This window comes from Oncorhynchus kisutch, linkage group LG16 (assembly GCF_002021735.2).
Source record: "Oncorhynchus kisutch isolate 150728-3 linkage group LG16, Okis_V2, whole genome shotgun sequence".
Taxonomy (NCBI): Eukaryota; Metazoa; Chordata; class Actinopteri; order Salmoniformes; family Salmonidae; genus Oncorhynchus; species Oncorhynchus kisutch.
This window is the reverse complement of record NC_034189.2, coordinates 14,859,922-14,880,987: the sequence shown is the minus strand read 5'-3', so window position 1 is coordinate 14,880,987 and position 21,066 is coordinate 14,859,922. Positions and strand designations below refer to the sequence as shown.

General features: G+C 43.1%; 1 protein-coding gene across 4 annotated transcripts in view; it reads left to right on the top strand.

Moving 5' to 3' along the window:
- The window catches only part of LOC109906197 (sterile alpha motif domain-containing protein 9-like), a 28,635-nt gene extending 28,119 nt beyond the window's left edge, over positions 1-516 (top strand). For all 4 annotated transcript variants that reach the window (XM_031793004.1, XM_031793007.1, XM_031793006.1 and 1 more), the window contains one exon: positions 198-516. In XM_031793004.1, the coding sequence (XP_031648864.1) occupies positions 198-265 (68 nt within the window). In that variant the 3' untranslated portion in view covers positions 266-516. The remainder of the gene's footprint in view (positions 1-197) is intronic.
- The last annotated feature ends 20,550 nt before the right edge of the window (positions 517-21,066 follow it).

Below are 21,066 nucleotides of genomic sequence, written 5' to 3'. Positions count from 1 at the left end.
GGACTTTTCAACGTAAAATAATTTTGTGGAACATTGATAGCACCTCTTCATATTTGCCTTGGGATTGTTACATCCATGTTGTTGACATTTAAAAATCTAACTTCCAATTGTTGCTGCCGAGGAAAGCAGTTTAATGCTCATGTTATGTAATGGCTATATATCTGGTTGAAAGTAACTAAGGTATTTATCTCTATTAGATCCTGGAAATTCTATTGACTCGAAGAGAACAGAAGGCAGCCAACCCAGTATAAGGATCATCAACTAGATTCAGCCGTGGGCTGATGTTTACTTAAGCGGATGGTCAGGTTGGACAGAACATAATCACAAATCATTTGTAGACTTCAACTTGACCGCAAGAATCTCAGATAAACGTAATATTTGACTAAAACAAATCTTGCTTACATTTGCAGGTGTCACATACCTTCAGAAAGTATTCACACCACTTGACCTATTGCACATTTTGTTGTGTTACAGTCTGAATTTAAAATGGATTACATTGAGATTTTGTGTCACTGGCCTACACTTAATGTCAAAGTGGAATTATGTTTGTAGAAATGTTTACAATTTAATAAAACATGAAAAGCTGAAATGTCTTGAGTCAATAAGTATTCAACTCAATAATTTTTGGAGTACATATTTGCTTAACAAGTCACATAATAATTTGCATGTACTTACTCCGTGTGCAATAATAGTGTTTAACATGATTATTGAATGACTACCTCATATATGTACCCTACACACACAATTATCTATAAGGTCCCTCAGTAGAGCAGTGAATTTAAAACACAGATTCAACCACAAAGACTAAGGACATGCTGATCTCTGGTGGCCAAACCAGAGTCGTACACCCAACATCTCTGTGACCAAAGGATCTCGACGATCAAGGACAGCTCAATCATAAATATAATCATTTTTCCAAATGAGTGGTTATTAGAGTGCTTAGGATTTGATTCCAATGAGCGTAGTTTACCAAAGTCCAATAGAGAAATGCCTTTGTCTATCTTCCTCCCCCCTTCCTCTCTCTGAATTCGCCATTGTGTTATAACCAAACTGTCATGTTTTGTTAGTCTTCTAGAGACTGGATTTACTGTATAATGGTAGTATACTTTGTGTATTCTCTAATTGTTTAATTAGTTAGTAAATAAATAATTGAGCCAATTTGTGTATCGCTGATTCATAAATAAAGTAGAGTTCGTGCAGACTACAAGAAATTACTATGTTCAAGGCGAGACTGACCGAGGTAATTATCCATTAATAAGCGACTGTTATCTGTGATATGAAAATATCTTAGGAGATTTCAATTCGGGAGATAGTAACTCTTTAAACAGAATTTTCCTGTGATGGTCCCGACTTCCTAGTTAATAAATGTTTACATGATTAGTTTAATCACGTTATAATTAACCATAGAGTTACATTAGAAGTGCCCTTCCAAGAAGGCTCAAGGTATTTTGCCACAGATAAAATTATGTCAAATCACATTATATGTACAGTAGCTTTGATTGGACTGATAATGTCAGCATCTTACTTTCAAAACGTCACGGATCCTTCCGGAACTGTGTCATTACACAAACCTGGTCCCCATTCCCACTGATTGTAATTGTATAAATGTTCCCTTTGGTTCACCATTGGGCTGTTGATTATTGTTCCCATGTCCATTGGTCGTGTGAGTACCTATGTGTTGTCTCAGCCTGTGCTGCATGTTCTGTTCTTTGTGTATTACGGGTCTCATCCCATGTCGTTCTACGAGGTTTATCCGCGCTTTTTTGTTTGGGTACATCCCAGTGTTTTGTATACGTGTTTGTTTTGGGTGTATTAAAATCCCAGATGATGTATTCCTCTGCCTGTCTCCAAATCGTTTATACCCGTGTGACACAAAATCTTAGCTAGCAGTCATCATGAATCAAGTCGACAATCTACTGGCAAATCCTTTTTAATCCTTGTCAATTGGAGATAGATATTGAAGATAAATTATATATAAAACATATCAGTGCTCATCGGCCATTGGACATGAACATTACCCACAACAAGTTGGAAATCGCAAATTCAACCATGAGTGGTTTGTGCCTCACGCTAATAATTTGTAATTTTTTATTTTTATTTGCACCTCTTAATTTCATCTACTGTTCTTACTTGATGGTGCACATGCAGCCTATAACCTGTATTAGAAAAATGTTTATATGCTTATATGCCCACTTTATTTATCCTAACTTTGATTTGGTGTACAGGGAGAACACTGTAAGAATGCCCCATGTTCTAAATTCGGTCGCTGTACATTTCAAAAGTGCTAAACAAATTGTTATATTGACTACGTCTGTCCTAGCTCGCTCATTAATGTCTTAATCAAAATTATGGATTGCCTCTTATCTGCTTGTCGTCTACTTATGCCACAGTTTGTACATCTCAATTGTCGTTAGAAACGACATTTGTTTAAGCAAGTCAGCCATATCAACTATGTTTTTTTAGAAGGCAGTAAATGAGGCTGAATGAAGTGTTTCGCTGCCAGACAAGGCTCTGCTGATAGCCAGGTGTAGAGTGGGAAGATGTTGGGACAGCTTTATGTAAGCCCTAACAGTTTGTGGGCACCATTTGTCCCCGTTATAGTTCAATTAATGTATTGTTAAGTGTTGTGTTGTGTAGTGGCTTTGCTCGCATGCATCCCACTTTAATTAATTCCCCCCCCCCCCCATGTTTTACACGCTAGAATCGCCATTTGCTGGGATACACAGTAGCAGATATCTGTCATTACATCTAAACCAGGCCCCTGTAACTGACTGAAAATGGCCACATCAATGTACTAAGGTGAGGGTTATACTGATACCCTAAGTTTACTATAGTATGTATAGCAGTAGGGACTATTGGTATTTCATTGTAGGTAAAAACGACATGTGCTATAAAAAGTGTGTGCTTTTATAACAGGTTATTAATAACAGTCAATAACAGGCTATTAATTATATTACAGCGAGTGTCATGCCCTGGCCATAGAGAGGCTTTTATTCTCTGTTTTGGTTAGGCCAGGGTGTGACTAGGGTGGGCATTCTAGTTTCTTTATTTCTATGTTAATGTGGTTCCCAATCAGAGGCAGCTGTCTATCATTGTCTCTGATTGGGGATCATATATAAGTTGTCCTTTTCCTTTGGGGTTTTGTGGGTAGTTATTTTCTGTTTAGTGTCTGCACCTGACAGAACTGTTTTTTCTTTTTGTTCTCTTTGTTATTTTGTTCTAGTGGTTTTTGATTAATAAATCATCATGCACACTTACCACGCTACGTTTTGGTCCAAGCATTCCGACAAGAGCCGTGACAGCGAGTAAGGAACTTTCAGAGACAAGTACAAACAGTAATTTCCACAAAGATGATAGCCTTCCCAGAAGTATCTAAAGCTATGTGAAGATAAAGTTAATCAAACGTTAACTTATTAAACAAAACATTGGGATGACAGATTATTTGTTAATTATTACATGGATGAATTCATTCTTATAGGTTATTTGGTTGTTTACTGGATGGATACTGTACATTGTCTGGCGATTTCATTCCTTAATATCAATTGTGACTATAGATCATCTGTGGGAATGTTTGGATTGCAACCTTTTTGTTGAGGAGAGGATTAAATATTATTATTCTGAAAATATGTATTATTCTACACTCACAGCTCTTAGCTGTTGTTTCTATTATTTAAAAATGTTTTAGACAGCTGAAACTACATTTAGTGCTCTAAATTGCCCACAGAGCTCTGAGAACTGGATTGCTCTAGATGCCTCAGTGTCTACGGAACATAAGAACCCAATCTACAGGTAAAAAACTTGGACGTTCTCCCTTATCTCAACCATAAACTGTACAAACAAATCACGGTCCCAGATTTGATGCACCTGTACTGACCTCGCCTTCTGGTTCACCCCAATACCATCCAGAAGGCAACTTCAGTACAGGTTCATCAATGCTGGGACAGAGAAACAGCTTCTATCTCAAGGCCATCAGACTCCACCCAGTACCCTGCCCTAAACGTAGTCACAAAGATCTCTCCCACGAAGATCTCCCCCACGGCATGAACCCAGGGAGGCCCCAAACCCAGACAGGAAGATCTCGTCAGTGACTCAACCCACTCAAGTGACGCACCCCTCCTAGGGATGGGATGGAAGAGCACCAGTAAGCCAGTGACTCAGCCCCTGAGACCGGGATTCTCTGCCTCTAACCCTGTGGAGAGAGGGGAACCTAACCCTGTGGAGAGAGGGGAACTGGCCATGCAGAGACAGCAAGGGTGGTTCATTGCTCAAGTGCCTTTCCGTTCACCTTCAGACCCCTGGACCAGACAACACTCAATCATAGGACCTACTGAAGAGATGAGTCTTCAATATAGACAGGACCAAATCGGAGCGATAGGTAGGAGCAAGCCCATGTAATGCTTTGTATGTTAGCAGTAAAACCTTGAAATCAGGCCTAGCCTTGACAGGAAACCAGTGTAGAGGCTAACACTGGAGTAATATGATCACATTTTCTTTGTTCTAGTGAAGATTCTAGCAGCGTGTTTAGCACTAACTGACGTTTATTTACTGCTATATCTGGGTAGCCGGGAAAGTAGAGCATTGCAGTAGTCTAATCTACTGTAGAAGTGATAAAGGCATGGATTAACTTTTCTGCATCATTTTTGGATAGAAAGTTGCAGATTTTTGCCATGTTCCGAAGATGGAAAAAAGTTGTCCTTGAAAAAGTCTTGATACGTACGTCAAAAGAGAGATCAGGAAATGATTCCATTGAAACTTTTATCAAATCAAATTTCTTTGTTCGCACATATTTAGAAGATGTTGTCGGGGTTTAGCGAAATGCTTGTGTTCCTAGCTCCAACATTACAGTGTGATGGGATGTATAGACATTATGGACAGTATGTGGATAGAATAGTATATATTCAGCAATTATTGAATAGGATGGCCTTGAATAGAATACAGTATATACATATGAAATGAGTAAAACAGTATGTAAACATTATTAAAGTGACCAGTGTTCCACGTCTAATAACATAGGGCAGCAGCCTCTAATGTGCAGGGATAAGTAATCGTGTGGTACCCAGCTTTTCACAGTGTGGGCTATACTCAACATTGTCTCAGGGTAGTAAGCTGGTGGTTTGAAGATATCCCTCTATTGGTGTGGGGGCTGTGCTTTGGAAAAGTGGGTGGGGTTATATACTGCCTCTTTGGCCCTGTCCAGGGGTATCGTTGGACAGGGTCACAGTGTCTCCCGACCCCTCCTGTTTCAGCCTCCAGTATTTATGCTGCAATAGTTTGTGTCGGGGGGCTAGGGTCATTCTGTTATGTCTGGAGTATTTATCCTGTCTTATCCAGTGTCCTATGTGAGTTTAAGTATGCTCCCTCTGATTGTCTCTCTCTCCCCTCCTGGAGGACCTGAGCCCTGGGACCATGCCTCAGGACTACCTGGCCTGATGACTACTTGCTGTCCCCAGTCCACCTGGTCGTGCTGCTGCTCCAGTTTCAACTGTTCTGCCTGCGGCTATGGAACCCTGACCTGTTCACCGGATGTGCTACCTTGTCCTGGACAGGCTGTTTTCGACTCTCTCTCTCTCTGACGCACCTTCTGTCTCGAACTCTGAATGCTCGGCTATGAAATGCAAACTCACATTTTTACCCTCTACAACCACTGTGATTAGTATTATTATTTGACACTGCTGGTCATCTATGAACATTTGAACATCTTGGCCATGTACTATTATAATCTCCACCCGACACAGCCAGAAGAGGACTGGCCACCCCTCAGAGCCTCCTCAGAGTTTCTTTAACCTTTATTTAACTAAGCATGTCAGTTAAGAACACATTCTTATTTACAATGACGGCCTACACCCCGGCCAAACCTGGACGATGCTGGGCCTCTTGCACTGACTTGCAGTGCCTTAGACCGCTGCGCCTGTAATGAGCACGAAGGGAGACAGAGAGCTGGGTTCCAGCGCAGGGTGCTGCAGGTGTTTAGTGTAAAGGCCCCCAGGAGGAGGCAGGTAACCGGGTCCAGCAGCAGGTCAAGCACAGGGGGTCGAAAAAGGCAACAGTACAGATAGGGAAAAGGCTAGTAACTTCGTCCGGGAGATCAGGCAATAGGTTGATAACAGGACATCTGATAGGCTAAGGTACAGGCAGGGAATAGGCAAAAGGCATCGTTAGTGAGGCAGGCAAAAACGATCATACACAGGAAGCGTAAAGTACAGGAAATCCAGCGCTCCGAATAGAAGTGTATCACAAAACAAACAATACCTCACAAAGATGGGGTGCAATGAACTGAACTAAATAGTGTGTGATAATGACATACAGGTGTGTGAATTGGTGATCAGAATTCAGGTGATTGGGATCTGGAGAGTGAGCTGCGTTCAGGGGATCTATGTGTTTGAGAGTGTGAGTTGGAAGCAGATGTTACAGCGCCACTCGGAAGCCATGGTTGCTTCTATTTAAAGTATTTATTCAACCAGGATTATCCACTCTCTGCAGCACACAAAACATTAAAACAAATCTGATCAGACACACATAAAACAATATTAAGAATAAAACGGAATTGAATGTATACAGTGTACATTATAATACACAGGACATCCTGTCCTTCTGATGGTGACCATTCTGAAGACCCTTTGTAACGACGGGAGAGTGATGGGTGTGGAGTCAGACGCAGAGAGCAGAAGGTAAATGCGAAAAACGCTTTAATGTCCTCCGTAACAGGAACAGGTACAAAATAGGGTGAAACCCAAAAACACAGGTGCAAACAACAACCCAATACCACTGTTACAAACACCGGACAGCGAAAACCCTAAATCAACAATACACCACTAACATACAATAACAACAAGCCCGCACAAACACCAGCGGGCTAAACAAACTTAAATAATACCCACCCCAAAACCCCAACAAGGAACAGGTGAAAACAATTAGACCAAAACAAACGAAAAAGATAAAAGGGATCGGTGGCAGCTAGTAGACCGGCCACGACGACCGCCGAGTGCCACCCGAACAAGAAGGGGAGCCACCTTAGGTAATATTCATGACACCCTTCCGTACGGTGTCCCCACAAGTCCTATATCGAAATAACCTGAAAGGCCGCTCAGCAAGGAAGAAGCCACTGCTCAAAACACCCATAAAAAACCCAGACTACAGTTTGCAACTGCACATGGGGACAAAATGGAAATAACCTTTCCGAAATGTAAATAACCTTGTGTCAGAAGAAACTGTAGGCTCCATTTCAGTCTTCAGCTATAGTTTTATAGTCTCTCTTTCTCATTCTCTCTCTTTCTTTCTCTCCTTCTCTCTGTCTCTCTGTTAAATCTATTGTCTCAACAGGAAATAGTCCTGAGATATGTCAATCTAACACATTTATTTGAGTTATAGAAGATGCAGATTTTTACTTCAGGATGGAACTAATCCCTAAACTGAAAGGGGTACATCACATGGGCCCATACAATATGGAAAGGTTAGAAGACTATTATCCAGTGATTTGTATACAGTACATGTCCTCAAATATGATTTCAATGTGTGTTTAAGGTCATTCAAGTCATATGTAAAAGGAATAGTAATTGTATCTGTTTCCTTTTCAGCTGATTTGTTTATTTGCGTTGTTTTTGCGTAAGTTATTTTTTTACTTATTTTGTACATAATGTTGCCGCAACCGTCTCTTATGGCCGAAAATATCTTTGGGGCATCAGGAATGCGATTACTCACCACGGACTGGAAGAATCCTTTTTTTCCATTAACGAGTCTGACGAGCCCGACACGAGAGATCAATGCTTTATCGGGAACAGGCTCAGATCCCTGTGATTTGCGTAAAGAGGAGGCGGAGAAAAAGGGGCTGGAGGGTGGGCTGCCATCTGAAAATTCGTAGGCGATGGAATAAACCCCACTTCCTTCCATTCTGCTAGCAAACATGCAATCAATGGACAATTAAATGATGACTGACATGGAAGATTAAACTACCAACAGGACATTCAAAACTGTAATATCTTCTGCGTCACAGAGTCGTGGCTGAATGACAACACTATCAGCATTCAGCTGGCTGGTTATACGCTGGACCGGTAGGATAGAACAGTGGCGTCTGCTAAGACAAGGGGCGGCAGACTATGTATTTTTGTAAATAACAGCTGGTGCACGATATCTAAGGAAGTCTCGAGCTATTGCTCGCCTGAGGTAGAGTATCTCATGATAAGCTGTAGACCACACTATCTACCTAGAGAGTTTTCATCTGTATTTTTTGTAGCTGTTTACATACCACCACAGTCAGAGGCTGGCACTAAGACAGCATTGAAAGAGCTGTATTCTGCCATAAATCAAATCAAATCAAATCAAAATGTATTTGTCACATGCGCCGAATACAACAGGTGTAGATCTTACAGTGAAATGCTTACTTATGAGCCCCTAACCAACAATGCAGTTACAAAAAAATATGGATAAGAATAAGAGATAAAAGTAACAAGTAATTGAAGAGCAGCAGTAAAATAACAATAGTGAGACTATATACAGGGGGGTACCGATACAGAGTCAATGTGCGGGGGCAGCGGTTAGTTGAGGTAGAATGTACATGTAGGTAGAGTTATTAAATTGACTATGCATAGATGACAACAGAGAGTAGCAGTGGTGTAAAGAGGGGGAGAAGGGGTGGGGGGGCAATGCAAATAGTCTGGATAGCGAATTGACTAGATGTTCAGGAGTCTTATGGCATGGGGGTAGAAGCTGTTCAGAAGCCTCTTGGACCTAGACTTGGCGCTCCGGTACCGCTTGCCGTACGGTAGCAGAAAGAACAGTCTATAACTGGGGTGGCTGGGGTCTTTAACAATTTTTAGGGCCTTCCTCTCAAAAGGCCTGGTGTTGAGGTCCTGGATGGCAGGCAGCTTAGCCCCAGTGATGTACTGGGCCAAACACATTACCATCTGGAGTGCCTTGCAGTCGGAGGCCGAGCAATTGCCATACCAGGCAGTGATGCAACCAGCCAGGATGCTCTCGATGTTGCAGCTGTAGAACCTTTTGAGGATCTCAGGACCCATGCCAAATCTTTTTAGTTTCCTGAGGGCTAGGCTTTGTCGTGCCCTCTTCACGACTGTCTTTGTGTGTTTGGACCATTCTAGTTTGTTGTTGATGTGGACACCAAGGAACTTGAAGCTCTCAACCTGCTCCACTACAGCCTCGTCGATGAGAATGGGGGCGTGCTCGGTCCTCTTATGAATCAGAATCAAAACGCCAAATGTATGGTTGTAAACAGAGTTTACAGGGGATAATAACAAACATAGAATGCCAAACGACTTACCCTGTCATTACTGTGGTTCAATACATGACAAAGCCAAATGCCCAGCATACAGTGTCACCTGTAAAGCATGTGGCAAACAAAACATATTTTCCTGAGTTTGTAAACAAGCACAACACAAACCTAAACTCAATCTATTAGAGGAAGATAATGAGCCAGATGACCGAACAACAGATGCGATGTGATACATCTCACATGTTAATTCTGTGGAAGACAAGGCAAAACATTTTTTTCACTAACCTTAAGCTAGCTCCACTCAGTGATGAGCCATAGACATATGACCCCAGCCATACAATTAAATGTCAACTAGACACAGGATCAACAGTTAATGTCATAAGCTAGCTACATACAGTGAGTCATGGAAGACAGCAATGCAGTTCTCCTACCCAGCAAAGCTACACTCAAGCTAAATGACGGCACACTGATAAAGCCAACAGGTCATGGAGACATCCCAGCTTCCTCTGCTGACACTTGTGAAAGACTCAGCCTAATACATGTGAACCACAGCCATGTGTTACATCACGTGAACACCCCAAGCACCACATCCACTGTGGTCATCATGACAACTGAGGAGATCATCTCTAAGTACAAGGACATGTTGGATGGGCTTGGCTGCCTTCCTGGAGAGCTACACCTGGATGTAAACAATGCAGCCCGGCCTGTGTAGCAGCTACCAAGACGGATACCTATTCCACTGAAGGAAAGGATCACACAGGCCATAAATTCAGTGGACAATGCAGACATCATCACGAAAGTCAAAGGGGCCAACACCGTGGATTAGCAATGTGGTTGTCATGCATGGACCCCAGTGCACTCAACGAAGCCTTACTGAGATCTCACTTCCAGATGCCGACAATAGAAGAGATTCTACCAGAGATATCCAATGCAAAGGTATTCTCAGTACTCACTCAATGGCAAAGATGGATATTGGCAAGTCGAAGCTGATGAAGTGAGCAGCTATCTAACAACTTTCTAGACAGCTGTAGGTAGGTATACAGTTGAAGTCTGATGTTTAAATACACCTTAGCCAAACACATTTCAACTCAGTTTTTCACTTAATCCTTGTAACAATTCCCTGGCTTAGGTCAGTTAGGATCACCACTTTTATTTTAAGAATGTGAAATGTCAGATTAATAGTAGAGAGAATTATTTATTTCAGGTTTAATTTCTTTCATCACATTCCCAGTGGGTCAGAAGTTTACATACACTCAATTAGTATTTGGTAGCATTGCCTTTAAATTGCTAAACTTAGGTCAAATGTTTCGGGTAGCCTTCCACAAGATTCCCACAATAAGTTGGGTGAATTTTGGCCCATTCCTCCTGACAGAGCTGTAGGCTTTGTGATGGCCTCTCCAATACCTTGACTTTGTTGTCCTTAAACCATTTTGCCACAACTTTGGAAGTATGCTTGGGGTCATTGTCCATTTGGAAGACCCATTTATGACCAAGCTTTCACTTCCTGACGGATGTCTTGAGATTTTGCTTCAATATATCCACGTAATTTTCCATCTATTTTGTGAAGTGCACCAGTCCCTCCTGCAGCAAAGCACCCCCACAACATGATGCTGCCACCCCCGTGCTTCATGATTGGGATGGTGTTCTTCGCCTTGCAAGCGTCCCCATTTTTCCTCCAAACATAACGATGGTATTATGGCCAAACAGTTATATTTTTGTTTCCTCAAACCAGAGGCCATTTCTTCAAAAAGTACGATCTTTGTCCCCATGTGCAGTTGCAAACCGTAGTCTGGGTTTTTTATGGGTGTTTTGAGCAGTGGCTTCTTCCTTGCTGAGCGGCCTTTCAGGTTATTTCGATATAGGACTCGTTTTACTGTGGACATAGATACTTTTGTATCCGTTTCCTCCAGCATCTTCACAAGGTCCTTCGCTGTTATTCTGGGATTGATTTGCACTTTTCGCATCAAAGTACGTTCATCTGTAGGAGACAGAATGCGTCTCCTTTCTGAGCAGTATGACGGCTGCGTGGTCCCATGGTGTTTATACTTGTGTATTATTGTTTGTAAAGATGAACGTGGTACCTTCAGAGGCGTTTTGAAATTGCTCCCAAGGATGATCCAGACTTGTGGAGGTCTACAATTTATTTTCATAGGTCTTGGCTGATTTCTTTTGATTTTCCCATGATGTCAAGCAAAGAGGCACTGAGTTTGAAGATAGGGCTTGAAGTACATCCACGGGTATACCTCCAATTGATTCAAATTATGTCAATTAGCCTATCAGAAGCTTCTAAAGCCATAACATAATTTTCTGGAATTTTCCAAATTGTTTAAAGGCACAGTCAACTTAGTGTATGTAAACTTCTGTCCCACTGAAATTGTGATACAGTGAATTATACGTGAAATAATCTGTCTGTAAACAATTGTTGAAAAAAATAATTGTGTCATGCATGAAGTATATGTCCCAAACAACTTTGCAAAACTATAGTTTGTTAACAAGAAATTTGTGGAGTGGTTGAAAAACGAGTTTAAATGACTCCAACCTAAGTGTATGTAAACGTCCGACTTCAACTGTAGATGGCTGAGTGCCATTTCGAATCAAGACAGCAGCTGAAGAACACCAGTGCAGACAAGCCCTACAGGGACAAAAAGGAGTGTGTGTGATCGCAGATGACATTCTACATTATGGATGTGGTGACACACACGAAGAGGCGATGGCAGATCATGACATATACCTTACAGCTCTCTTGCAGAGAGCAAGAGATGTCAACCTGAAGCTGAACAAAAGTAAACTCTGTTTAAAGCTACCTAGTGTGACATACATGGGTCATATTCTCACCACAGAGGGCCTTCGTACTGAACCAGCGAAAATAACAGCCATTTAGAACACGGGTACACCGACCGACGTCAAGTCACTACAGCAGCTTTTGGGATTTGTGAACTACGTTTCAAAATTCATGCCCCGCCTATCTGATGGGTGTGAGCACCTCAGAAGACTGACTGACAAGGACATTGAATGGACATGGCTACCACAGCATGATAGAGCATTTGAGACTATCAAACAGTAAGTCACACAACACCCAGTGCTCAAATACTACAAACTGAATGAGGAAGTCACACGGCAGTGTGTTGCCAGTGAGACAGGTTTGGGCACAGCCCTTCTACAGAAAGATCAACCTGTTGCATTGCCTCCCAAACATTTACTCAGACAGAACAAAGATATGCACAGATTGAGAAATAATGTCTCTCCATTGTTTTTGCATGGGACAAGTTTGATCAGTATCTGCCAGAGAGTTCAACACAATACACAGTGAAAACAAACCGCTTGAGATGATCTTCAAGAAATCCCTACTCACAGCACCCAAGTGACTGCAGAGAATGTTGCTAAGTCTACAAAGATACCAACTCTGCGTGCAATACAAACACTGCAAATAACTACATCAAATCAAAATCAAATCAAATCAAATCAAATTTATTTGTCACATACACATGGTTAGCAGATGTTAATGCGAGTGTAGCGAAATGCTTGTGCTTCTAGTTCCGACAATGCAGTAATAACGAACAAGTAATCTAACTAACAATTCCCAAAAAAACTACTGTCTTATACACAGTGTAAGGGGATAAAGAATATGTACATAAGGATATATGAATGAGTGATGGTACAGAGCAGCATAGGCAAGATACAGTAGATGATATCGAGTACAGTATATACATATGAGATGAGTATGTAAACCAAGTGGCATAGTTAAAGTGGCTAGTGATACATGTATTACATAAGGATGCAGTCGATGATATAGAGTACAGTATCTACGTATGCATATGAGATGAATAATGTAGGGTAAGTAACATTATATAAGGTAGCATTGTTTAAAGTGGCTAGTGATATATTTACATCATTTCCCATCAATTCCCATGATTAAAGTGGCTGGAGTAGAGTCAGTGGCATTGACAGTGTGTTGGCAGTAGCCACTCAATGTTAGTGGTGGCTGTTTAACAGTCTGATGGCCTTGAGATAGAAGCTGTTTTTCAGTCTCTCGGTCCCAGCTTTGATGCACCTGTACTGACCTCGCCTTCTGGATGACAGCGGGGTGAACAGGCAGTGGCTCGGGTGGTTGATGTCCTTGATGATCTTTATGGCCTTCCTTTAGCATCGGGTGGTGTAGGTGTCCTGGAGGGCAGGTAGTTTGCCCCCGGTGATGCGTTGTGCAGACCTCACTACCCTCTGGAGAGCCTTACGGTTGAGGGCGGTGCAGTTGCCATACCAGGCAGTGATACAGCCCGCCAGGATGCTCTCGATTGTGCATCTGTAGAAGTTTGTGAGTGCTTTTGGTGACAAGCCGAATTTCTTCAGCCTCCTGAGGTTGAAGAGGCGCTGCTGCGCCTTCTTCACGATGCTGTCTGTGTGAGTGGACCAATTCAGTTTGTCTGTGATGTGTATGCCGAGGAACTTAAAACTTGCTACCCTCTCCACTACTGTTCCATCGATGTGGATGGAGCTGACTTCCTGTCCAGAACAGCTCAATCAACCACAGGCACAGACAAATACAAACACCAGCCACGGTCTACTCTAGGGGTCTAGCCACAACTGACCTGGAACAGGTGGATCACACCAGTGATGTCAACATCTCACCTAAGACAATGGAGTCAATTATTACTTGATTAATACTCGGACTACTGAGAGCTCGATGAGCTGACTGACACCACATCATTGAATGCTGTAAAAAGCTGTTCAGCAGACATGGCGTTGCCCACACTGTTATTTCTGATAGTGGCCCCACCTTCTCCGGAATGACTTTCAAAAATGTTCTGATAAGTGGGACTTTAAACATGTGACGTCATCACTGTATCACAGCCAAAGCAATTGCAAAGCTGATTTAGTGGTGAAGATTGCCAAAACACAGACCCATGGCTGTGATGGATGCTGAACACCCATGGCTGTGATGGATGGTGAGGAGCATGACTATGATGGATGGTGAAGACCCATGGCTGTGATGGGATGGTGAGGAGCATGACTATGATGGAAAGTGAAGACCCATCTCCCTTTCCTCCACTGACACTGACCAAAAAGGGACACCATCATACAGCTGATGGCGAAACTCGAGTCGTACTGTGTTATTTCTGCCTCATGCACAAATTCATGTTGTTACACCTATGAACAGAGTATTCCTCGATATTAAAAAAGACCCAAGCCGCTAATAATAACAACGCAAGCCCATAGATACACTTTCCTAGTCATTCATTACTGATGCAGTGCTTGTTGTAGCGCTGAGTGGAAATAGGAAGAACACACATTTTATGGCTTATAAAAGTGTTGAATTCAAATTGTTGACATTGCTGAGTAAGAACTTAAACATGAACTCAGTCAAACACAGCATCTCTTTGCTGTATTCATTGACAGTCTCTCTCTAGTTGTGGTTTTCAACGTTTTGAAATCTCACAGTGTCAACTTCGCTGTAGATTTATTTTATGCCTGCTATGTTACTGCAGACAAGGTAATCTGAGCCATCCGATTGGCCAGTGGTTGACCTTAGAGTGCACTTGATTTGCTCTCTGGGCCCGCCGGGAAAGCAGAGTTAGTACCTTCAGGCGCATGCAATGGTTGAAAATAGCAACAATTAGCCTACCCCGTGCGCAGGGCAGCTGAATCGTGTGCACCTGCCGCCAACAGCCCATGACAAATAAATCAAAATAGGAGCACAAGGCTTTATCGTTGGGTTTTTACATAAATGTTTAGTGATCGACTAGTAATGCCTTGGAGATCGACCAGTCGGTCACGATCGTCTGTTAGGTGACAACTGCTCCAGAAAGTTGAGTGAAGTGTACGCGGGCAGTTTAGATGGAACTTTGATGGAGATGTGTATATCTGAGGTGTATTCACTAAGAAATCAAAAGGAACAAAATGTCCAAAATGGGGAGTGACTAACCTAAACTAACCTGCCAAACGGTTTCAGTTGCAAAACATATTACTACAGTGTGCACTAATGAATAAACCTGTCTATTAAATCTGTCTCTGCCACTCAAATAGACAACTTGGCATTGAGAGGAGTGGCCGCTCAATCTTCCCTTTGGGATTCGTGGTGTAGTCCAAGCAAAGTCATCGATGGAAACCTCTGCACTGCAGCACTGCATTTAACACCAACCCCTGGTGGAGATTGGACCTGCTGGATGTGTACAGAGTGACAGCTGTCACCATCACCAACAGAGGACAATGCTGTCCTTATGGTGCTGAGATCCGCATCTGTAACTCACTGGAGAACAAGGGAATCAACAACTCCGGGGGGGAAATAGACATCAATACATTTTTATGTCCTGTCTTGAAGATATTTGGATACATTGGTCTTGATCCATGCTTCTGTAGCTATTCAGTGGTTATATATTTAACACAATGACTATTCTCTATGGTACATTGTAGAGCGTCCTCATTCCCTCTCTCGCTCTCTCTCTCAATTCAATTGAATTTCAATTTAAGGGCTTTATTAGCATGGGAAACATATGTTTACATTGCCAAAGCAAGTGACATAGACAATAAACAATTTACAGAAAACATTACACTTACAAAAGATCGAAAAGAATAAAGACATTTAAAATGTCATATTATGTCTTTACACAGTGTTGTAACGATGTGCAAATAGTTCAAATAAAAAGGGAAGATATGTAAACATAAATATGGGTTGCATTTACAATGATATCTCTCTCACACCCTTCTCTCTGTCCCCCCACTCCCCTTCTCTGTGTCCCCACACTCTCCCCACCCCCACTTTCTCTCCCTAACCCTCTCTCTCTGTCCCCCCACCCCACCACCCCATCTCTCTCTGTACAATAATCACGTCCATTGCTCTTTCCCCCATCCCATCCCATGCTCTCTCTCTCTCTCTCTCTCCCCCTCTCTCTCCCACCCCCTTTCTCTCTCTTTTACACCCCACCCCCTCTCTCTCTACCCCACCCCTTCTATCTCTCTCCCCACCCTTCTCTCACTCACTACCCACTTTTCTCTCTCTCCCCCTACCCATCCCCCCTCACTCTTTAACAATAAAAGAGTGAGAGAGTTTATTTAACAACACGGTAAAGCAAACCAGTCTGGTGCGTCAACAATTAACACGTAACACAAACAATTCCACACAAAGACATGAGGGGGAACAGAGGAATAAATACATGCAGTGTGATTGGGGAATGAAAACTAGGTGTGCAGGGAACAAGACAAAACAAATGGATCAATGAAAAGTGGAGCGGCGATGGCTAGAAAGCCGGAGACGTCGACCGCCGAACGCTGCCCGAACAAGGAGAGGAGCCGACTTCGGAAGAAGTCGTTACAGTACCCTACCCCCGCCCCCCTTGACACGCAACTCCAGCGGCGCGCCGACACCGGCCTCAGGGACGACCCGGAGGGCGAGGCGCAGGGCAATCCGGCCGGCGACGGTGGAACTCCCGCAGCAGTTCAGGGTCCAACACATCCGCCACCGGAACCCAGCACCTCTCCTCCGGACCGTACCCCTTCCACTTACTGAAGGGCCCTAGCCCGATGCCTCAAATCCAGGATGGAACGGACGGAGTACGCCGGGGCCCCCTCGATGTCCAGAGGGGGCGGAGGAACCTCCCACACCTCCTGGAACTCATCGAGTGAACTCCTCGAAGTGGTCCAACGGCGCGTCTCCCTCACCCCACACGGCGTATGCCCACTCCCCGACAGGCATGAGACGAGGGCGGGCACCCTCTCCCTTCCCGAGGGAGCTGGGTGAACGGTGGCTGCAGTAGTTTGTGTCGGGGGGCTAGGGTCAGTTTGTTATATCTGGAGTACTTCTCCTGTCCTATTCGGTGTCCTGTGTGAATCTAAGTGTGCGTTCTCTAATTCTCTCCTTCTCTCTTTCTTTCTCTCTCTCAGAGGACCTGAGCCCTAGGACCATGCCCCAGGACTACCTGACATGATGACTCCTTGCTGTCCACAGTCCACCTGGCCGTGCTGCTGCTCCAGTTTCAACTGTTCTGCCTTATTATTATTCGACCATGCTGGTCATTTATGAACATTTGAACATCTTGGCCATGTTCTGTTATAATCTCCACCCGGCACAGCCAGAAGGGGACTGGCCACCCCACATATGCTCTCTCTAATTCTCTCTTTCTTTCTCTCTCTCGGAGGGCCTGAGCCCTAGGACCATGCCCCAGGACTACCTGACATGATGACTCCTTGCTGTCCCCAGTCCACCTGACCGTGCTGCTGCTCCAGTTTCAACTGTTCTGCCTTATTATTATTCGACCATGCTGGTCATTTATGAACATTTGAACATCTTGGCCATGTTCTGTTATAATCTCCACCCGGCACAGCCAGAAGAGGACTGGCCACCCCACATAGCCTGGTTCCTCTCTAGGTTTCTTCCTAGGTTTTGGCCTTTCTCGGGAGTTTTTCCTAGCCAGCGTGCTTCTACACCTGCATTGCTTGCTGTTTGGGGTTTTAGGCTGGGTTTCTGTACAGCACTTTGAGATAGCAGCTGATGTACGAAGGGCTATATAAATACATTTGATTTGATTTGATTTGAATAGGTCCAGTTGTAATAGGAACCCCTGGCACCGTGCTGCAATCTCATCATACTCCCTGGGAAGGGAGAGACGGATCCCACTGGGACTGGATCCAGGAGGGACGGGTAAAGGTACCCCCGGTTGCGCTGGTCGAGGTGCTGGAGAGACTTCCTGTCTCTCCCAGCGGTCCATGGTCTGGACAACGCGATCCATCATAACACCAAGATGTTGTAGCATTGCCGAATGTTCCTCGGACGCGCTCCTCGACTCCTCTGACTGGTGTACCTGCTCCTGCTGACTCCATGGTCTGGACAATGCGATCCATCATGGCACCGAGATGTTGTAGCATTGCCGAGTGTTCCCGGACGCGCTCCTCGACTCCTCTGACCGGGATACCTGCTCCTGCTGACTCCATGGGTGGTGTGGAATTCTGTCAGGTGTGTGTGTACTGGGAGCAGAGTCAGGTGCAGGAGAGCAGAGAGCTGTGAACAAGCGCACACTTTATTAAGGCAGAAGAAACCAACAGACGGACGCAACTGTGTCAAAACCTCCAGCCCATAGGCAAAAGTGAAAAACGCGCAAAACAGTCACAATAATTTATGTTTAACAATAAACATCTTCGTAAACAACACTGTATAAGCAAACCAGTCTGGTGCGTCAGCAATTAACACGTAACACAAACAATTCCACAAAAAGACATGAGGGGGAACAGAGGAATAAAATGGATCAATGAAAAATGGAGCGGCGATGGCTAGAAAGCCAGTGAAGTCAATCGCCGAACGCCGCCCCGAACAAGGAGAGGAGCCGACTTCGGCGGAAGTCCTGACACATCCTCCAAGTCAAAGAGAGGGGGGGTATTTACATCCTCCAAGTCAAAGAGAGGGAGGGGGGGGTATTTACATCCTCCAAGTCAAAGAGAGGGGGGGGGGGTATTTACATCCTTCGAGTCAAAGAGAGGGGGGGGGGGTATTTACATTCTCCAAGTCAAAGAGAGGGGGGGTATTTACATCCTCCAAGTCAAAGAGAGGGGGGGGGTATTTCTGAAGCAGGGTGTGTCTTACGTTCAACTGCGCTGGAGGCCTCAACCAGATGGACCGCTAGCTAACTGGCAAGCACGAAACCAGTCAACAACTTCGGGAGTACAGACCCACGGAAATCGTAATAATTGACTAAAATGCACAGTCAAAGTTGCCACGCAGAAATGTAGTTAACATAATAAAAAAATCCCCATCAAAATCAGAGATATCTGGGTTTTTTTCATGGGCTACGTCTCAATCCACCATATCCACCAATATCGCCCTTCCTCATCTCACAAAACATCTGTAGCATACTATCGGTTTGGGCTACACACTAATATGACCCCTCTGTGGAAAGCTGAGACCATGGTGTTTACTCTAGAACGCCTCACAAGACTCGTCTGAAGGTCCCCAGTTTCAGTAAACAAAATGAATGGAAGTATAATTTTAATTGTTTCCTGATCTTTCTTATATCTCTCAGATATGGGATAGAAACTTCAGAACAAAATCTCTTTATATTTTTTCAATCTGCTATTTAATGTGTTTCTATTGGGTAACAGCATTAATGCCAAATTCAATGTGTCATCAAATATATATTTTGATACCTTAAAACGTCTTATAATTAAAAATCAAATAGCTAAATGATCCTTGGTATGACCGTCTTAAAAACAATTCCATATGTTAGCTTAGTAGACCCCCCCCATTTAATATGAATAAATGAAATAACCTTAGAAATATCACAGTGTATCGTCTGCTCTTGGAATATACCTGCTGTATTACAATGGATATTCACTAAATTTTTTATTTTATTTCACCTTTATTTAACCAGGTAGGCTAGTTGAGAACAAGTTCTCATTTGCATCTGCGACCAATCATTACTGTATTTAAACTGATATTCACTCATTTATAAGTGCCAGGGTAGACCATTGTGACAAGAGATGAAAAGAATCTGCCCACTCCATCAAGCAATGGGGACCACAACACAGGACATTCACGGGACCTCATGGAACCATGGACCGCACCTGCAGAAACTGGACAACGGGGGGAAGCAGAGGAGATACCTATCATAGACTTCTCCCAGCTGACGCTTGACATACCTCCTACGCCACCTCCAGTGGTAGAAACAACCAGCTGGTATGATTGAGTAGAATCAGCCAACAGTAACACGGAAGCAGCAATGTAACAATGTAAGAGTCAGTAGTGCATGACCTTAAATGGTAATAATAGGAAGCTTCCGTTTAACACACAGGCCTAAGATTAGGTAGGTCTACAGCCCCTGTGGGAACTTCCCCTTTAAAAAAGATATATAAAGAGAACAGAGATCATAAGACAGTATGATCCTCGTTAAACATGTGAGACAGACTTCATATGGAGGATCATCACAGGTAAATTTACTATTGCACTATACTCTTTTTGTTGGACTATAACAATATTAGAACATTGGCTTATTTTGTCTATGTACTTATTGGATCACTATCTGAATATACTTGGTTGAACTTGGTGACCCCGAGACTGAGTCTACGAAAAACAGAGGTCTAAACACCTCTTGAATACAGACAAAGTGGCAGTCACTCAGTGAGACATCAGGTACAGATGTGATTGGCAATACAAGGAAACAGCTAAATACCAGTTACAATATATTGAGTCCATACACAGAGTTGGAAGTGTATTAAGATATTAGAATTCGGAATCTAGCGCCGTAGCTGCGAGAATACCGATTACGGGGAAGAGACCAAGGGGCTGAGCATTTAAGGTAATTGAACTATTTTTGCTACTTAGTCAATATTGTTAGAAGTGTTAACGCATTTAAAGTTTTGCAATATTATCTGGCATAGCTTAAAGCATTAAGGATTGATTGAGCATTATTGTTGTATTGAGAAACTGTATAACCATTGAATTGTAATGATGTGTATAAGACAAAAACAGAGTGACTTAATAAAAGCTTGAAACTTTGACAACTAGACCAGATTAACGATCTGGAGAGCAAACGCCTTTGACACTCTCACTGAACAGAAAGTGACCCTGGTTATAGGTTAAAGTGATTGCACTAAAGAATATTTCATTGTGTGGACAATAATATATTTTTAAGAAAGTCAAAACATATACCAATACTAGTTTCCGAGTGACTACTAGCTGACGAGCATAATAACTACTAGGAGTTGTTATTAGGTATTGATATATACATGGGTAAAGATAACTTGAGGGTAAGGAAATATAGGAGGAATCCCTAACGCTTAATAATATTTAAATAGGAGTATATCTATCCAAGGCCTCATACTAGACCGGACAATAAGGGAGTGACAACGTGAAAGAAGGA